The 19,394-nt window shown below is 39.3% G+C and overlaps 1 protein-coding gene across 10 annotated transcripts in view; it reads right to left on the bottom strand.

The window, feature by feature from the left end:
• mapk10 (mitogen-activated protein kinase 10) overlaps window positions 1-19,394 on the bottom strand; it is a 402,326-nt gene that overhangs the window by 39,176 nt on the left and 343,756 nt on the right. For all 10 annotated transcript variants that reach the window (XM_051928085.1, XM_051928087.1, XM_051928086.1 and 7 more), the window contains one exon: window positions 17,158-17,282. In XM_051928085.1, the coding sequence (XP_051784045.1) occupies window positions 17,158-17,282 (125 nt within the window). The remainder of the gene's footprint in view (window positions 1-17,157; window positions 17,283-19,394) is intronic.

Below are 19,394 nucleotides of genomic sequence, written 5' to 3'. Positions count from 1 at the left end.
CAGTATTAGTATTAGCAGAGGCAGATTTGCTGTCAGAAGCAGCTTCAACTCCCACCTCCGGCAGAACTTCGACCACATCCCGAGGGAGGTGGGGGACATTGAGTCCGAATGGGCCATGTTCCGTGCCTCTATTGTTGAGGCAGCTGACCGGAGCTGTGGCCGTAAGGTGGTCGGTGCCTGTCGTGGCGGCAATCCCCGAACCCGTTGGTGGACACCGGCGGTGAAGGATGCCGTCAAGCTGAAGAAGGAGTCCTACCGGTCCCTTTTGTCCTGTGGGACTCTGGAGGCAGCTGATAGGTACCGGCAGGCCAAGCGGAATGCGGCTTTGGTGGTTGCTGAGGCAAAAACTCGGGCGTGGGAGGAGTTTGGGGAGGCCATGGAGAACGACTTTCGGACGGCTTCGAAGAGATTCTGGTCCACCGTCCGGCGTCTCAGGAAGGGGAAGCAGTGCAGTGTCAACACTGTATATGGTGGGGATGGTGCGCTGCTGACCTCGACTCGGGACGTTGTGGGTCGGTGGGGGGAGTACTTCGAAGACCTCCTCAATCCCATTAACATGCCTTCCAATGAGGAAGCAGAGCCTGGGGACTCAGAGGTGGGCTCCCCCATCTCTGGGACTGAGGTCACCGAGGTGGTCAAAAAACTCCTTGGTGGCAGGGCCCCGGGGGTGGATGAGATACGCCTGGAGTTCCTCAAGGCTCTGGATGTTGTAGGACTGTCTTGGTTGACACGCCTCTGCAACATCGCATGGACATCAGGGACAGTGCCTCTGGATTGGCAGACCGGGGTGGTAGTCCCCCTCTTTAAGAAGGGGGATCGGAGGGTGTGTTCCAACTACAGAGGGATCACACTCCTCAGCCTCCCTGGAAAAGTCTATTCAGGGGTCCTGGAGAGGAGGGTCCGTCGGATAGTCGAGCCTCGGATTCAGGAGGAACAGTGTGGTTTTCGTCCTGGTCGCGGAACAGTGGACCAGCTCTATACCCTTAGCAGGGTCCTGGAGGATGCATGGGAGTTTGCCCAACCAGTCTACTTGTGTTTTGTGGACTTGGAAAAGGCATTCGACCGTGTCCCTCGGGGAATCCTGTGGGGGGTACTCCGAGAGTATGGGGTACCGGCCCCCCTGATAAGGGCTGTTCGGTCCCTGTACGATCGGTGCCAGAGTCTGGTCCGCATTGCCGGCAGTAAGTCGAACCCGTTTCCAGTGAGAGTTGGACTCCGCCAGGGCTGCCCTTTGTCACCGATTCTGTTCATAACTTTTATGGACAGAATTTCTAGGCACAGCCAGGGCGTTGAGGGGGTCCGGTTTGGTGGGCTCAGGATTGGGTCACTGCTTTTTGCAGATGATGTTGTCCTGTTTGCTTCATCAGGCCGTGATCTTCTCTGGATCGGTTCGCAGCCAAGTGTGAAGCGGCTGGGATGAGAATCAGCACCTCCAAATCCGAGACCATGGTCCTCAGCCGGAAAAGGGTGGAGTGCCCTCTCAGGGTTGGTAGCGAGATCCTGCCCCAAGTGGAGGAGTTCAAGTATCTCGGGGTCTTGTTCACGAGTGAGGGAAGAATGGAGTGTGAGATCGACAGGCGGATCGGTGCGGCATCCGCAGTGATGCGGGCTATGCATCGGTCTGTCGTGGTGAAAAAGGAGCTGAGCCGCAAAGCGAAGCTCTCAATTTACCAGTCGATCTATGTTCCTACCCTCACCTATGGTCATGAACTATGGGTAGTGACCGAAAGAACGAGATCACGAATACAAGCGGCTGAAATGAGTTTCCTCCGCAGGGTGTCTGGGCTTTCCCTTAAAGATAGGGTGAGAAGCTCAGTCATCCGGGAGGGGCTCAGAGTAGAGCCGCTGCTCCTCCGCATCGAGAGGAGTCAGATGAGGTGGCTTGGGCATCTGATCAGGATGCCTCCTGGACGCCTCCCTGGTGAGGTGTTCCGGGCATGTATAACCGGGAGGAGGCCCCAGGGAAGACCCAGGACACGTTGGAGGGACTATGTCTCTCGACTGGCCTGGGAACGCCTTGGGATTCTCCCGGAAGAGCTAGAAGAAGTGGCCGGGGAGAGGGAAGCCTGGGCATCTCTGCTCAAGCTGCTGCCCCCGCGACCCGACCTCGGATAAGCGGGAGGCAATGGATGGATGGATGGAAGATTTGCTGTCGTTGTAGGAACTGCTAATTTTAGTAGTATCCAAGCTGTTAAAAATGCTTGTTCTTGCAGTTTCATCTTGTTTGGTTCCTTCATTTTAAGAATTTACATATTTAAGATGGCAATTCATTTTTTTTTTATTTCTCCCTTTTTCTCATTTATGAGACCCACTTTGATTAAGTTTGCTTCACTTTTAGTATTCCACAAGGCAATACCATTCGGTAACAAACCAGGGATGGCAGAGGTAACTTTCATATATCAATTTGATATATACTCTAATGTCCTTGGCATTAATCTATAGCATCTCTTGGGCTCTCAAATCCATGTAAAAAAGGTTAACCCCGAGTGTTTCTCAGATTAAGCTGTTATGATCAGATGAACAGCATTAAGCCCAGATCATTCTCAGGACAGTATTCTGATGCTATCTAGTATATAAAATAACATTATGCTGCAAATCAAATCATTAATATTTCTATGTGTTTTGCCACTGTTTTGCCATCATTATTAATCAATACTCATGAGTAGGGAGGAGCCTTTAACCAAAACACACAATGGTATGTAAAGCTGTAAAGTCATTTTTAGAAAAAAATGAATCCGATCCATTAGTTGAATTAAGTGATAATGATGCCAGTGTGAATTGGTCATCAGACATTGACACTGATAATGCAACTGATACTTATGGCACTATACGACTGAAACACCATGACACTCCATTTAAATTCGGTCATGTGAAGCTTCAGCATGACAAAAAGGCAAAATGAATGTAATCAAAAGGAAGGACAAGAAAGACTTTAGCCACCTAAGTGCGGTTTAAAATGCGGCAACTGTCTATGTTTGTGTTAGGAAAAATGTGGAAATTAATTAGGCTTGCACTGTGGTGGCCTACAATTTTGTAAGGGGTACATGGATAGTGCGGATCAGGCATTCACATTCTACCATCTCTTGTACAAGCAACAGAAAAAGTATTAAAAGAAAAAAGCACAAAAAAACATGCTTCTACTGTATTGCTTGCAACAGCGGGCTGTGTGTTTGTGACTGTTTCGAAACATATTAATGAAGGATGTGTACGAAATCTGCATCAGTACAACAGTGGACACTACACATACCTTTCTGGCTGTATTTATGTTAATGTTAAGGGGTGTTAACATGTTTCTATTACATATAATAACATTTTTTCTTGTTGGAAACAATTCAAAATTTTTGGCTTGTTTGTTTTAAAGGAAACTACTATAACAGCAAATGAAATTGGTTTAATTGCAGACAAAGATTTGATTTCTACTTCAAATTTATTTTCACTTTACTTGACAAAATAATAATGTGTTTGTGTTTTAGGCTATGTGTATGGAGGGGCCTTTTCTGGTGAGGCCTAAGACAATTAACTACTACCTATGCCTTATTGTAAGACCAGCCTTGGTCAAAAAATAATTACAGAAACTAAAGAAATTCTCTTAGAAGACGGAAATGTTCTAGGTCATTAAAAGATATTGTCAATATTTAAGTCCATCCTCAATATTATTTTTTCCAAAGTGAGCATGAAACCTAGGAGTTATCGTGGCACTTTGTTTTTCAACACTTGATTATTGAATAACTTATTTAGCTATGAAATATAGAAAAATTAAGAACATTTCAACACTGCACAAGGCACATAAAACTTTTTACTCTATTCAATAAAGTAGAACTGACTACTGTATTGCTTTATTGAAAGGCTACACAAATCATTATATATTACCCACATTACCCATTTGTCTAAGTCTCTACACTGCTGTTTCAAAATCCTCCTTATAGCATGCAAAGATTTAGATGGATTTTTCCTTCATACATAACAAAATAATATTCATATGTAAGTATGGATTTACAAAACACAAGTGTTTTATAAAAAATGATATATAAAACTGTTGTAGGAAGTTGAGCCTATTGCTACAAGTTTTGGAATGATCTGCCCAATAATGCAAGGAACGCCCAATTGGTTTTAGCATTTAAATGCATGCTTAAGTCCCAATAATTTAGTGCATCCTCATTAGAGCTGTTCAAATTACAGTAAGTACTGATTAGTTAATTTTTTTAAAACAAAAGAGTGGCAGTCACTATTAGCTATTACTGAGTCTTATTCATTCTGTTTTCCCTTTCAGTATCTCACTATAGTACTTGTTGCCTTTACGTCAATGACCTAGTTGCAGTATGAGGTATCAGATTGACTAGGAAATGTGTATAAGCAAAGAGTACTGGCACAATAATATACTGTACCACAATTTTTTTACTTTAATTACAGTTACAGTGTTAAACAGAACAATGTCCAATTGCCTGACAATAGCACTTATTGAAAAGGACAATGGAACCCAAGAGATTTTTTACATAAACATTTAAACAAAATATGGTGGTTTAAAACTCCAAGTTACTGTTAAACTACACAAATAAAATATGCAATTAAAAAATCACAAGATAAAAAGCCACATTTCAGTCCATTTCTGAAAAGCAGCAAAGTTAATTTAGTTTGTGAGAATCTGAAAGATGTGCTAGGAGTAGTGCCATTTCTATGTGAAGGGCTTGCGGTGCCCCACAAGAGGCTGTGCAAGTAAGTAATAAGCTTCCTTCAATAATTTAACTTATTATTAAAATGTTTACAAGAGCCTTCAGCTATGTCTTTTTATGCATATTCCTGTTATCATATACTCAATGTATATTGATTTTTCTAGATAATTACTTATCTAGAAAAATATTGCTTCTTGTAGTGTGTGAAATTTAATTCATGCTGGGTGCTACAAGGCAGTTTCCAGCTGATAGGGCATGACCAATTGGCCCTGAAGTGTTCTCTCTGCCTGTTAGTGCATGTCCAACCTGAGCTTTATAGTAATTGGGCTTGAAGGTCATCACCAATGTTAAAACAAGGGCCACCTCTGATTGTTGTTTGTTTGCACTTCAGGTTCAGGTTTTTCACAGCATGTGGCCATGCAGCACACATCAGCAAAGAGATAGGAAATGTCCTGCATCATTTGCTCCCTTAAAGGTAGCCATAGATATTTGAAACAAGAAAGGTATCAATTTCAAGAATGCATCATTCACAAGATATTAAAATTGCATCTTGATTTTCACCCACTGATGAGAAGGTCCACACTCAATTCAAAAAAGCCACCAAAGAAGCCTACATGTGGAAAGTAAGCCAGGTGTATGATGCTCCTGTTTCAACAAGGCAAAGAATCCTATTGTGGAAAGAACAAGTATGAATGTAGAATATTGTTTTTTTTATTTTTAAGTTGTTTGGTGGCCTTAAGATGAACAGCAAATACCTGGCCATATGGTAGTTAGCACTGCTACCAGCCGTCCAGTGTGAAGTTCGAGTTGTGCAATGTTTGTAGATTACAGGGTCTGTTATTGTGGCTTGACCTTCTTCACTTCAAAGCCATTTGATTCTAAACTTGAGGTGTTGCAATTTCAACTTAGACAGTTCATAGCCAATAGACCTTCCTAATGAGCGGGTGGTTGAGCATTTACACTAAATCAATATGGCTATATTTTGCCAGATGTTGATGTCACAGGGTATCATAATGATCTGATCCCAATAGAGACAGACCAGGCATAAGCATCCTATTCTTTGATTTTTTTTTGTGATGTAAAAGGTAAGTAAACTAGCATGTTTCCCTAGTCACAAATAAAACATGGACAGATACAGTGAAAGGTACGTTAACTAACATGCTTCACTAGGACAAACGGTTGACTTAGGTAAGTTAACGTTTATGTAGAAGAAGTCTGCACACGCACTGCGCGTAAGAAAATTCTGGCATAGCCCCATTTGACTCTTCATGTCAAAAACACCACTGGGCAGGAAGAGGATGAATTTCTGCTGCCTCTTTGTAAATACTGAATGGGTAATAACCTTAAAGTTCTAAGGAACAGCTTTTTCTATCAACTGTGATGGTGCTTGATGTGAAAAGTGCCATCTAAAATAGAGTTCTTAGAACTTTTAGAACTTTTTCTGAGCCAGGCCAAGAGCTAAAACCAGTATCTAATGTGGAAAATGGGAGGCAAAAACAAAACCAAAGTAGCAAAGCAAAGTCCAGAGCTTGGTCTAATAACCTTTCCTTATCTAAACCTACAAAGTTTGTGAATTCCAAATATTTGAATGCATCTCAGTGCTCACTGCCATCAATAGCCATAGCATGATGATGTCATGAGAAAGAAGAAATCATAATTGGGACATGAAACCTTATGAACTAACATTAATACAATTATTATTATGAATACATTAATAATTATAATAAACAAAGCCAAATTATTTAAATAATACAAAGAAAAATAACCCTATATAATTTTAATCCCCCACTCAAGGACAAGTGAGAACAAAACAAATGGATAGGTAGATAAACTCCCCATCTTGTTCAGAAAATGAGGGTCTGCTGGTATCAGAATGTAGTTGTAAATACAATGTGATCCTTGTGAGTGCCTTTTCTAAATTATAAGGTTACCTTTATATGACTAGAATAGAAGTGGGAGATCACAGGTATGTGTGGTTACGGCAGACTGTCTGGTGTTTTAGTCAAACTTAAATAATAATAACCAGAAAATACCTTTGAAAACACAAGCAACTGCACGAGGCAACTGAAGTAAACACAACCTTTGGTAACGCTGCCTTGCTAAAGTGTTAATTGTAACGACGGCTGGATTATCAAATAATTAATGGCACCATTAAGTAGTCTCCTTGAATCTCCTTGAATATGTCTCTTCTAGCGTGGTATGCGTCAAATGTTCCTTATGAAAAAACCCACCCAGTGTTAGCAGTAAATGTAATACAGTGTAAAGTTTGAAATGAACTCAGTCAATCAGTGTCCTGTTTAGGCTGATGGTTCACCTCATCCTTTCCATCCAAATAATGAATACAATTAAAGGTTTTAAGCACTAATTAGGGCTCCACAAAAAGAATAAAAATTAGCACCCACTTTCTTAACATTATCAAGCTGTACTGAATAGGTTTGCTTGGCACGAGCGGAAGTTAGTATGCTTATTGTACTGTCCTACTGTCACAATGGCAAGAAAGAAGATCACATATGCAGCTGCAACAAACATTACATAGGGCTACATATGTGATGAAGTTTGATTTTGTGTCGAGAAAAGTGAAAAGATGCAAAGAAAAAAGTGTACATGTTAATTTATCATTAAGATATTTTACAAATAAATATATAAATTTTATTAACAGATGAGTTTAATTTTAAAGGATGCATTGTACTTTGCTCTAGTTTATGTTGTATTTTCCATAGCAGTTCTGAGAATCATGAGTCATTTTCAGTCTTCTCTTGTGTGATCTTTGAAAAACTACTGTTGACTTATGACTTGCTGACTGACACTGCTGGTTGCCTGCTTGTTCCTGCACCTCAGATGATTTTAGCAGAAAAAGAAGTGAACCATTAAACCAATACTGTGGTGTTCTGACTGTCAAGTAGAATAAAAAATAAAACTTAGTGGATTATAACAAAAACTGCAAATTTATAAGCTTGACTTTTAAGATTGATGGAATAAAACTCTAAGTGTTCTAAAATTTACCAGCTGTCCAAGATCACAAAAGGTAAAACCACATCTAACACTGAAATGCAGTAAACTAGCTTAAAAGGAGCAAACAAAAGTTTACACCATGTGTAATTTTATTCTCACAAACAGACACCAGATACTGGAGGAACTTCATTATGTAACACCTTTTATAATACATTATAACATTTAGAAAGCATCAGGAAAGAAAATCAGAAAATCTTGAATTTCTTTATGCAAGAAGACTCTTTCCTTTTATCAGCTTGTTCTGAATCTTACATCAGATGTGCAGCCGTAACCAGAAGCATTGGAGATAGGAATGCAAGTAAAATGGTGGACCAACAACCAGATCATAGTGTATTAGAAATACCTGAAATGACGACTGAATAACATATGTTTGGAACTGTGCTAGGTGGTCCGACATTGTAAACCACTGTGACAAGTAGACCAGAGCACACTCTCATTTACATCAACGGAAATGTAGAGGTAAGCATCTTAAAATTTTTGTAGTCACTATCACTAATGACCTGAAGTGTGCACAAAACATCTCGCCTATCATTAAAAAGTGATGTAATCTAAGCACGCTATCAGTCATTTTTGCACTTTTTGTATACATGTAATTAGTTTTTGTGATTTTTGCAGTACTACATAGTCATTTCATGTTCTGCTTTTTTGATGGTTTCAGTTATTTTGGGACAATCTTTACATGGCCATGGCCGCATCAGCAGCCAAGTGATGAAGAGATCACATGATATATTGGGTCATTATGGCCCAAACTTAGGCCGTAAGGATACTCAGCAGCTACTCATAAACTGCCTGAGTGCACCTGATAACTATTTCTTATATATATATATATATATATATATATATATATATATACCCCCGTGACCCTGTGTTCGGATTCAGCGGGTTGGAAAATGGATGGATGGATGGATATATATATATATATAAACGTCTATGCATGGAAGTGTGTGTGTCTGTCCGGCACAGAAGTGAGAGATGGAGTCGGGGTAAGAGCTGCACCTCCAAGGAGGCAGACACTTGCTTAACCGCTAATACACAAGCGAGACTAGCACGTCAGCTAAACAGAACCTCTGAAGAAAGAGACCCTCGTTTAGCCGCTACTACACAAGCGAGGTGAGCACATCGGCAAGAATGGTAACCCTTTTACTTTTTCTCTGCTGCTAATACACAAGCAATGCGAGCACGTCGTCAAAACAAAACTTCCTAGGAGAGAGACGCCCAGAGTAGTTCCTTTCAATTACCTGACATCTCCATATTTCAATTTTTTTTATGACGATTTCTATAGTTTCTAGGACCCCAGGCTTTTTACAGCACAGGCTTACACAGCTAGTATATATACTAGGGGGCTCCGCCCCCTGCTCGCTTCGCTCGCCAACCCCTGGTGTTGGGAATGACAAAGAGCGTGATGTATGAATGAGATATAGAATAGTGTGAAGGTGTAGATGATGCAAATAGAAAGCAAACAATAAAGTGTGTGGCACAGTGTAAAGGTTTATTGGAAAATTTCTTTGTACACGCCGTTTAAGTGTAAAAGGTAATTCCAGGTCAGAACTTGTAAGGTCAATGAAGATGGTCATTATCGTGATCAGAGTCAACTTTGTCAGAGCTTAGAAAGAGTTGTGTCTCTCCAGGAAGTAATGGAATGACTTGGGTATTTATGTTTTCCACATTAATATTTTTTGGACCTAATATAGTGCGTTGTGTTAAAAGGGGCATTTGGTCTAATGAGATTGCTGTTCCAAATCTCTCTGTAACTAAGTCGTCGCAGATAAAGGCTTGAGGAATTGTAATAATATGTGGCTGAAGTCCATCTGTATTGGTGAGTGTACCATCTCTCAGTTGTAATAAGCAATTGTTATGATCTGGTTCTGGACATCGTATCTTTTTTACTAACTGTATCTTTTGAAAGCAATGGCAATTGTCTGCGTATTTTAAGGTGCACTGAACAATAGCTGAGTGCATGGCATCTGGAAGAATAGCTAATCACTGTTTAAAATCTCCTCCTCATAAAAGTACCTTTCCTCCAAATCGAATATTATTATTCATAAACGTTTGTAGAAGTTTATGAATGGTGTTGAGTAAGTGACTTCATGCCATTGTACATTCATCAATAAACAACATTTTTTGAAGACGGATGTCACGTGCAGTGCCACCGTTAATGTTCATAGTGGATACCGATTTGTAGGATCTAATGCAGCTGATAAAGATTTCACTTTCAGGTACATCGTCAGTTAGAATCTTCTGTAGATATTCAGTATATGAATGTAAAGAAGGCAGTCTAATTTGACCCTTTTGACAACAACGTCTAAATGTATTACTTGTATTGCCAGTTGTTTCTTCAGGGAAGTGAACTGAATGACAATGATTGCAAATGACATTCATTAATCGGAATGAATTTTTCCGGGGTATGTTTTGCTTGTGCCGTTTGAGAGGCGCGTTGTTGCATATGTAGTATTTGGGACGTGTTGTTTTGGAGCTGTAATCGATTTGCCTGTGCTGTGTGAGACGCCCGTTGTAGCCTTCCTTGCCGTTAACATATGTCTGAGACGGGAGGTGTTTCGTTTTGAATCCGTGCCTGTTGCGATGCAGCACTTTGATTGATAGTTTGCGTCATGTGGATCCAGGATGTAGATTTGTGCATATTTGCGTTGTTGATTTGTTTCAGGGTGCACTGTTCCAATGTGATGCAGTATTTGTGCACATATGGGAAAGCAGTATGGGCCATTGCCTTTTGGTGGCCTGATATTTACTAAAAGCAAATGAACTATTGTAGGATCTAACGCAGTTCATAAAGTTTTTACTTTTAGGTATATCGTTAGTTAGAAGCTGTAGTTGAGCTTTGCGTTTTTGGAGTCGAGACATTTTTTCTTTTAGAAATATGGATAAGTAATAAGAAGTATTGCACTCACTGTTAATATGGAGACTTTTCTGCGGTTGAACGGTTAATAGTGCCTTATGGTAATGAGATCCACCTATGCTGCATAGCCGTCTATTTTGTTGTTTCTTTCATGTTCGTGTGTTTGTTCCTGTTATCCTTTCCTTTTCGTTTTGTACCCGTGACCGTGTATTCATGACTTGTTTCAATATGTTTCCTTTTCTGCAGTTGAACGGTTAATAGTGCTTTATTGTAAGGAGATCCACCAATGCTGACACCTATGCTGTCTAGTGTGAAGGTGCTGACGTTCACTTTAGAATATGTGGCTTTGGGTGTGACTTCTTATGGATGTGGGTGGGGGGGTTGTTGAGGATTGTTGTTGCGCGAGCGTCTTCTTTCTTTTTGTGTTCCTGTGTCTTGTTGAATCCCCCTCTTTGTGTGTGTCCCGTCCGGTGCCTGTGGGGGGGGGGGGGGGGGGGGGGGGGGGGGTGCCTTGCTGTTGTGTGCGAGCCTCTTTTTTTTTTCGGGTCTAGTTTCGTGTGCAATGTGTTTCGTGCTTTTCCTGCATTTGACTTTGCGCCTCATTTCTCCTTTTTGTATGTGCTCACTCCTTTTGTCTGTGGTCTTGTCCGCCACTCGCGGCCCCTCATCCGCCTTTGTCGCCCTCTTTTCTCCGCCTTTCTCCGACTCTCGCGGACTCTTTTTGCGCCTGCGCCTCTCGCGGCCCCTCATCCGCCTCTCTCGCCCTCTTTTGTCCGCCTTTCTCGGCTCCTCAGCCGACTCTCGCGGACTCTTTTTGCGCCTGCGCAGTACGTCTTTTTGCAGCTACGGCCCATGGCCGGATGTGCCTGCGTCCATCATCCGGTTTAGCATTCTCGGTTAGTAATATGGATATATATATATACTGTATATATATATATATATATATATATATATATATCTATACATACACACACATACATACCACATGACACATCCAGAAATGTTCATATTTTTGAAATTGGTACCTTTTTTCCAGATACAATTAAATTGATCTAAAAATACAGCAAAGACATTACTAGTGTTAGTAATATCTACTACTGCTTGAGACTGATTTTTAATTTATTATTCACATACAATTGCAAAGCACCAAAGGTGTCTATGATTGTCTTGAGAAAAGAGGACAAATTGGATCTAATTTGGCATAGAAAAAGAAGTTGAAGGTCCTGATGGACAACTACATAAGAGGAGAAGAACATCAGAGTCTGTAGCTTGAGAAACAAACACCTTCCATGTCCTTAGTTGGCTTCTTCCTTAAATACATGCCAAAAACCAGTGTCGCCTACATAAGTGAAAAGATGACTCTATGATGCCGACCATAATATGCTTTTCCAACAATGTTCCATTCATTATCTGTGTTCTTTTGCCCATTTTCATCATTTATTTTTTGCCAGTTTCAGATATGGCTTTTTCTTTGAAACATTGCCTTCATAGACAAGCATCCCAGAATCACTTTTTCAAACTTTTCTACCAAAGCACAAACACATGGGCAAGGCAGATGAGTGGAAGCACAGTGGATTGGCAATCGGCAATAAGATAAGCATACTACCCTTGGTGAGAACAACAAGTATTGGAAGGTATCAAAAGAAAAGGGAAGAACGCTAAGCAGCAGAAAGAACAAAGGGTCATATTATGGTAAACATCAAGAAAAACTGTGAGGCTAAAGCAGGAGTGGAAAACAATGAAATCAAAAACAAAGGAGATCTCGAATCAAAACTTTTAATACTAGCTTGGGTGTCTTAAACTACACTATAACAAAGTTTGTTAAATTAGAAACAATCCAATACTAGGATACCAGGAACTATATGTCACCTCCTTGTCATGTGACTAGGAACAGGCCACTGCCATTTCGAAATGGTCAGCATTCAAAAACAGAATACAAAATGGCATAACAAAAATGTATAGACATGTATAAATATTAAGAATTCTCAAATTGTAATGAGAAAGCTAAAAGACAGCACAGATTGTTCATGCTGTTTTTGGGCAATCTCCCCATCATAGACAAAATTCATTCTGCTTAGTGGCATGAATATTATGTACCTCCTACAAATTTCTTATGTGTACTAGCAGAGTTGGGACAAAGTTGATGACCTTTTCTTGTTTTAAATTTATTTAAAAGTTACACAATTAATGTATTTTTATAATAAGCTAGTTAAACAAGATTTGTTCACTGAGATATCCTTATTGCTGGTCACACAAATTCAGGAATCACCTTGATGTCTTTGGCCATAAAATGACAACCTACTGTCAGAGCATATGTGAGAGAAGAGTATCCTTTCAAATTAGGGGTGCATCATTAACACTCGACTCACTAAGCCTTTATTACTATTCTTTTCCTCAAATGCTCATTACTCTGAAAGCTGCATTACAGAATATATAGTAATGCTCTTATAAGTGTAAGGAAAGAGTGCCAAGACATTGTTTATCTTTCAACCTTTTTGTTCAAAGGGAGAATAAAAGCATCAAGTTGATACAGTGAAAAAATGGACATTGTTCTGTTTCTTAACTGTTCTGTCTATAATAAACACCCAGGAAGGGAAGATGCTACATATTTTTTTATTAGGGGAGGAAAGGGATCAGGAGATGGAGGAATTAAAGTGTGCTGACAGAATCATAATAAGCAAACAGGGGTCTGAGCAACAAGAAGAGTTACACAAACAAATCATTAAAATCACAACCCAAACTCATACTCAAAAAGAGAAGCAGGGTTTCCAAGTCTACTTTGAATTCTTGCCCCTAAGTAGACTAATCAAGTCATTTGTTTAGAATTCTTTTCAGAAGCTGATCCAATGCTCAGGTAATGGAGAACTGTGAGCCATCGCCTCAAACAGGCATGACATGATGACACAATGTGTCACTGACTAATTCTGCAGCTGTCAAAAACTCCACAAAACAGCGGTGCCTTCAGCCAAAGCAAAATTTTAAATGATGTTGTGGTGAAATCACTATCATCATAGATAGCCTAACCCTAACCCTATACCCCCATTCCACATACCTATGATAGTTTATCAGTCAGAGTAGCAAAAACTCCAGTCTGGGCAATCAAAGTCTTGAAATGTTGCAAATATGTTGCTAAAACCAACATAGGTACAGAAGAAAAATGTGTTTTAACTTTACTACCAGTTATCAATGACTCACTAGACAGTGTTTAGTCATTTTGGTGATTCAGTTTCATACCCAAATGAAAAACCCATAAAAAAGCCATTGTTTGATAAGTAGTTCAGTACAAACTAAGTTACAAGTTTTGTGCAAATCATTATGGAATATTACATTTTCATCCCTAAATTGTCATTCCAAACTTAATAACGAAACTGCAACACCACAACAACAAACCAAGCGAATATGTCTCAAAATAAACAAAAACAGATCTTCCCTGGTCTGCCTTAAAAACATGTATCACTCCAGACTCAAATGGCATAGTTCAAGGCCTGTACAGGTCCATTAATGTTGAAACCTATTCAAAATACACAAAAAATGTCCTTCAGGAGAATTCATATCCGTAAACCTCTATCTTTTTGGGAGAAAACCTAAGGAAAGATCCTTAAATATAAATAATGCATTAAATAAACAAAGAAAGTACAATAATGGCAAGGCTGGGTAAAAAAAGGTTTTCTTAAGAAAGATGACCCAAAGCTAATCCAGAAATCAGTACCCATAAAGAGAGAGCCAAAAATACATAAAATCAGGAAAATCCAAAGCAATATACACAATAATGAACTTGACGCCACAAACCATAGGTGTTAATGAAACTTTGATGGAGCTGTCTCCTCAACCTGAATGTAAAGACTGATAGTGGTCCCTCAGTAGTGACGCCATGATGGCTCTGTCTCTACAAGATTAAACTACAGGATTTACTGTCAATAGCGGATTTAAATCTTTGCAGGAGCAATATCAAATGAAGGCTAGGCCCCAAAGGCTACCTACTTTGGCTTAGGCAGGAGCTTGCACAAGAATGGAGAGCTGGCAAAACAACTATAGATATCAACAAAACATAACAAAAACCCCACAAGAGGAGGGATGACCATAAAACTTTGACATGTAATGAAAGGGAAAATGGAGAATGCTTATAAATGAAGGATTTATTTACAAATATAGTAAAATGCAAAAAAAAAAAACACAATGGAGCTGCCAAAAAATCAAGAAATGCAGAAAAATCTAACACAGAAAGCACAATACTCACATTAATACCTATAAACAAATGAATTGTTCCCAACTCCTAAACCTTTTCAGTCAATTTAAAAAGCCTAAGGCAGGGCTCAGAGGTGGTGATGTCAGGGTGGCCTTACCTCCTGGGGCACCACCCACAAAGAACAAGGAACAAAAACAAATTTAAAGTGACAGTACACAATTTCAAAATCACGTATGACATGAAATATAACTCAAAATTAACAAAATCCACAACAAAATTAAATATACAGTACATAACAAGCAGATGTGGGAATGTGAATAGAAATCTGCATACTTCTTGCAGATTCCATTTGAAGTCTCCATGGAGAAGTGCATTCAACAAAAATGGTGATATTTCTGGCAGAATTTAAATGAATAGCTAATCAAACCATCAGACCCGCTCTCATTTCTCTATCTACACTAAGAATGGCTTTTATTGGGAGCTCACTGGGTGATTCGCTGTCTAGTGCCAACCTGACACGCCTCCATTTCTGTCTGTCTTCCATACCTGTCCAATCTCTGACATCATCTATCGACCACCTTTTTTGTCTTCCCCACTACTCTATCCCTGAACAATGTCCTTCTCTAAATACATATCTGTTGTTGTCATATGACCGTAATACACTACTTTCAATTTCAATATCTTAAGCAGCAGCTGCCTTCTCTGTTTTACTTGCTGTAAAACCCACTCATTTGTTTTGTGTTCCATCCAAGAAACCCTCAACAAATTCCAATAGCACCACATGTCAAAAGCTTCCAGCCTCTAAGATGTTCCTGCTTCTCCAGATGTTTCTTAGTGTCTGCACTGCACTTCTAGCCGCAGCCAGTCTCCTTCTTATATCTTATATCTGTTTTACACAGTTCCTGTAAGAACCAAGTACAAATAAACAAAAAAACTACCTGCTCCAGTATCTTTTCTGCAAGTCATTTCAGTGAATGACATTCTCTTGCTGACACCATTATTTTTGTTTTTGTGATACTAATCACTAAACTTGCTTTATCACTAGCTTGATTTATTCGAAATCAGATTATGAGGCAGCAATCAACACAATGCCACCTGCATATCAAGTTGTTAATGAGATGTCCTCAAATTTTGAATCCTTTCCCAGATTCACCCTGGATGATTTGTGCTCTCATGTTCAGTTTGACACAGTCAAATACTTAGTATACCAAGCAAATAAGAAAGCTTTGCTGGGTGAATTTTCTGTTTGTAGTGGTTAGAGTATCAGCATACCTACCTGCATGGAAAGCTGCTGTGCATTAAAGTTTGAATTGGTAGAGGCAAATATATAGTTTGCTTTGAAGTAATAGGGAAGACTGGAGGCAGCTGATTGACAGTGACAGTTCATATTTGCACTATCTATCTATCTATCTATCTATCTATCTATCTATCTATCTATCTATCTATCTATCTATCTATCTATCTATCTATCTATCTATCTATCTATCTATCTATCTATCTATCTATCTATCTATCTATCTATCTATCTATCTATCTATCTATCTATCTATCTATCTATCTATCTATCTATCTACATGTATTCAAAAAGCACAGGAGTCAAACATTTCTCTGCAGCCTTACAGTGTATTTCACATAGCTGGATTCAAAGCATCACATCCATGGTCTTCAATGTTCTTTTATTTGCATTCAAACCCAATGAGCATGGTCCTTGAGGCTAATTTCAGTTTTCACTCTCTCCTTTAAAAAGGAAGGAGACAGGTAAAGAGCAAACAGCTATGGGAGCTGAGTTATCAACCCAGGAAGAGGTCTTGTACATGTGACCTACCACAGGTCCACAAGGAATACTCAGGAATGGTTTTGCAATGCCAAGAGACAAATCAGGAATGCCTATCAGTAATTTTAACAACAAAAAAAAAAAAGATCTACTACTAGTGAACACTCACTTCTGATGGAGATAGGGACATTTTGAATTAATTTGCAAATTACAGGGTGAATTATTTTAATAGGCAGATTTAAAAGGATCAAGTGCTGTGAACATCTGCATGATGTGTTTTGAAACATGTCAGAACTGGCATATAATATAGGGCAGGTATAGCAGTAACACTGAATCACGAGGAAGAGGATTAGGAGCATACCACCCATCAAGAAAAAAATCTGAGAACACTAACTTGTGTTCACCATAATACAAGGTTAAGATGGTCTGAAGTGCAGATGATGTGAGTTCCAGGACAAGCTGATAAGGAATCGCCTTTATAAGTGGATATTTTGCTGCACAATCAAATCTTTCAATAAATATTGACCAAGAAAATAAGACAGGCATGCATTTTCACATTTTTTATTGAAAAAAAAAACTAAAAAAAAGCCCACACTGTAATTAACAGAATGAACACATTGTTTCAACATGTACAATGAGAAAGAACAATTTCATTACTTACCGCCTCAACCTCAGAAGGATCATACCAGACATTAATGTAGGGATGCTGCAAAGCTTCATCCACTGATATTCGTTTTGCAGGATCAATAATAAGCATCTTTGATAAAAGGTCTCTGGCCTGACTGGCTGAAATAAAAAATGTTATGTGGAACAATGTGATTAGCATAACATGAAGAATATGATGGCCACAATGATATAATATGTGTAGTTTAAAGACAGTCATAAATAAATCTAATCAACTATAAAGTGAATTTGATAAGGTGTTTGAAACTCTAAACCCATTAATAACACTTCTTTCATGGTAGTTGAAGTGGTGGCACTGTAATATACATACTATGTATGCCAAATTAAATAAAAAGACAATTATTAAATAATCACATGAAAAAATGCAGCAATATACTGTATATAAATGAATAATTAAATTATAACCAATAAAAAATGATTAAATAAGTCATTTAATCATGAATAAATACAACTCAGCATTTTATTTATTTCAATAACACAGTTATATTAAATTTAACTATTGCAGGTTCATTTCTAAATGGCCTTACTTTAAACAACTGTTTTAGTTAACAACTGAAAATAGGTAATAAAGTAAATGTAAAAATATTTGATATTTTCTATTTCTTGCTCTGTGTTTACCCACAGTGTTTGTCTCAACCTCCCTTGGCTGACGCTTTCACTCTTGATCTCTCTCCTGTAAAGCCTGCTTCTCAGACTCCGTCATTTTAGGGCACATTGTTCGCTTCCTGCCTGCTTTTAGACTACCACCAATGGTAGACTGGCCCACATTACCTGCTGCAAAGACATTATTAATATTCTTGCAAATAATCCTTGTTTTTGAAGGTGAAGCTCAATTTTCCCCCAATGCCTTTTCTCGGTATCCATGTGTGTCTCAACTTCCTGTTTCAATTATGCTTAACTGAGTAACCAAACTAAAACTGACCTATCGGATTGCTTGGAGGGACTGGATATACACACACACACACACACAAAGTGTGATTTTATTATATAGTAGAGAGATGGGACTTTCCAAATGGCACAGTTTTGAATGTTTTTTTAACGCCAGTGGTATTTATGTTAGAATGCCACTTTTCATGATGTCTTTGTCACTTGTTAATTAAGACCAACAGGCTGCACATATTTCCATTGGTTAATCATTTGCTGTCAGTTACTTTGGACTGAATCTAGGCAGTAGGCTACGAAAAATCATTTGATGTGGTTGAATGGGTTTGGCCCGAACATATGTGCATGGATCAAAGTACTGTATACCAGCCCAGAAGCTTTGTATTAAGTGTTAGTATTAACAACATTATTTCAGACTACAGTAATCCCTCCTCCATCGCAGGGGTTGCGTTCCAGAGCCACCCGCGAAATAAGAAAATCCGCGAAGTAGAAACCATATGTTTATATGGTTATTTTTATATTGTCATGCTTGGGTCACAGATTTGCGCAGAAACACAGGAGGTTGTAGAGAGACAGGAACGTTATTCAAACACTGCAAACAAACATTTGTCTCTTTTTCAAAAGTTTAAACTGTGGTCCATGACAAGACAGAGATGACAGTTCCGTCTCACAATTAAAAGAATGCAAACATATCTTCCTCTTCAAAGGAGTGCGTGTCAGGAGCAGATAATGTCAGAGAGATAGAGAGAAAAGCAAACAAATCAATAGGGCTGTTTGGCTTTTAAGTATGCGAAGCACCGCGGCACAAAGCTGTTGAAGGCGGCAGCTCACACCCCCTTCGTCAGGAGCAGACAAAGAGTGAGAGAGAGAGAGAGAGAGAGAGAGAGAGAGAGAGAGAGAGAGAGAGAGAGAGAGAGAGAGAGACAGACAGAGTTTGTTTTTCAATCAAAAATCAATACGTGCCCTTCGAGCTTTTAAGTATGCGAAGCACCGTGCAGCATGTCGTTTCAGGAAGCAGCTGCACAAAAGATAGCAACGTGAAGATAATCTTTCAGCATTTTTAGACGAGCGTCCGTATCGTCTAGGTGTGTGAACAGCCCCCCTGCTCAATCCCCCTACGTCAGGATCAGAGAAAGTCAGCGCAAGAGAAAGAGAAAAGTAAGCTGGGTAGCTTCTCAGCCATCTGCCAATAGCGTCCCTTGTATGAAATCAACTGGGCAAACCAACTGAGGAAGCATGTACCAGAAATTAAAAGACCCATTGTCTGCAGAAACCCGCGAAGCAGCGAAAAATCCGCGATATATATTTAAATATGCTTACATATAAAATCCG

This window comes from Erpetoichthys calabaricus, chromosome 5 (genome assembly GCF_900747795.2).
Source record: "Erpetoichthys calabaricus chromosome 5, fErpCal1.3, whole genome shotgun sequence".
In the NCBI taxonomy this organism is placed as follows: domain Eukaryota; kingdom Metazoa; phylum Chordata; class Cladistia; order Polypteriformes; family Polypteridae; genus Erpetoichthys; species Erpetoichthys calabaricus.
This window is presented reverse-complemented; position numbering and strand designations above follow the sequence as displayed.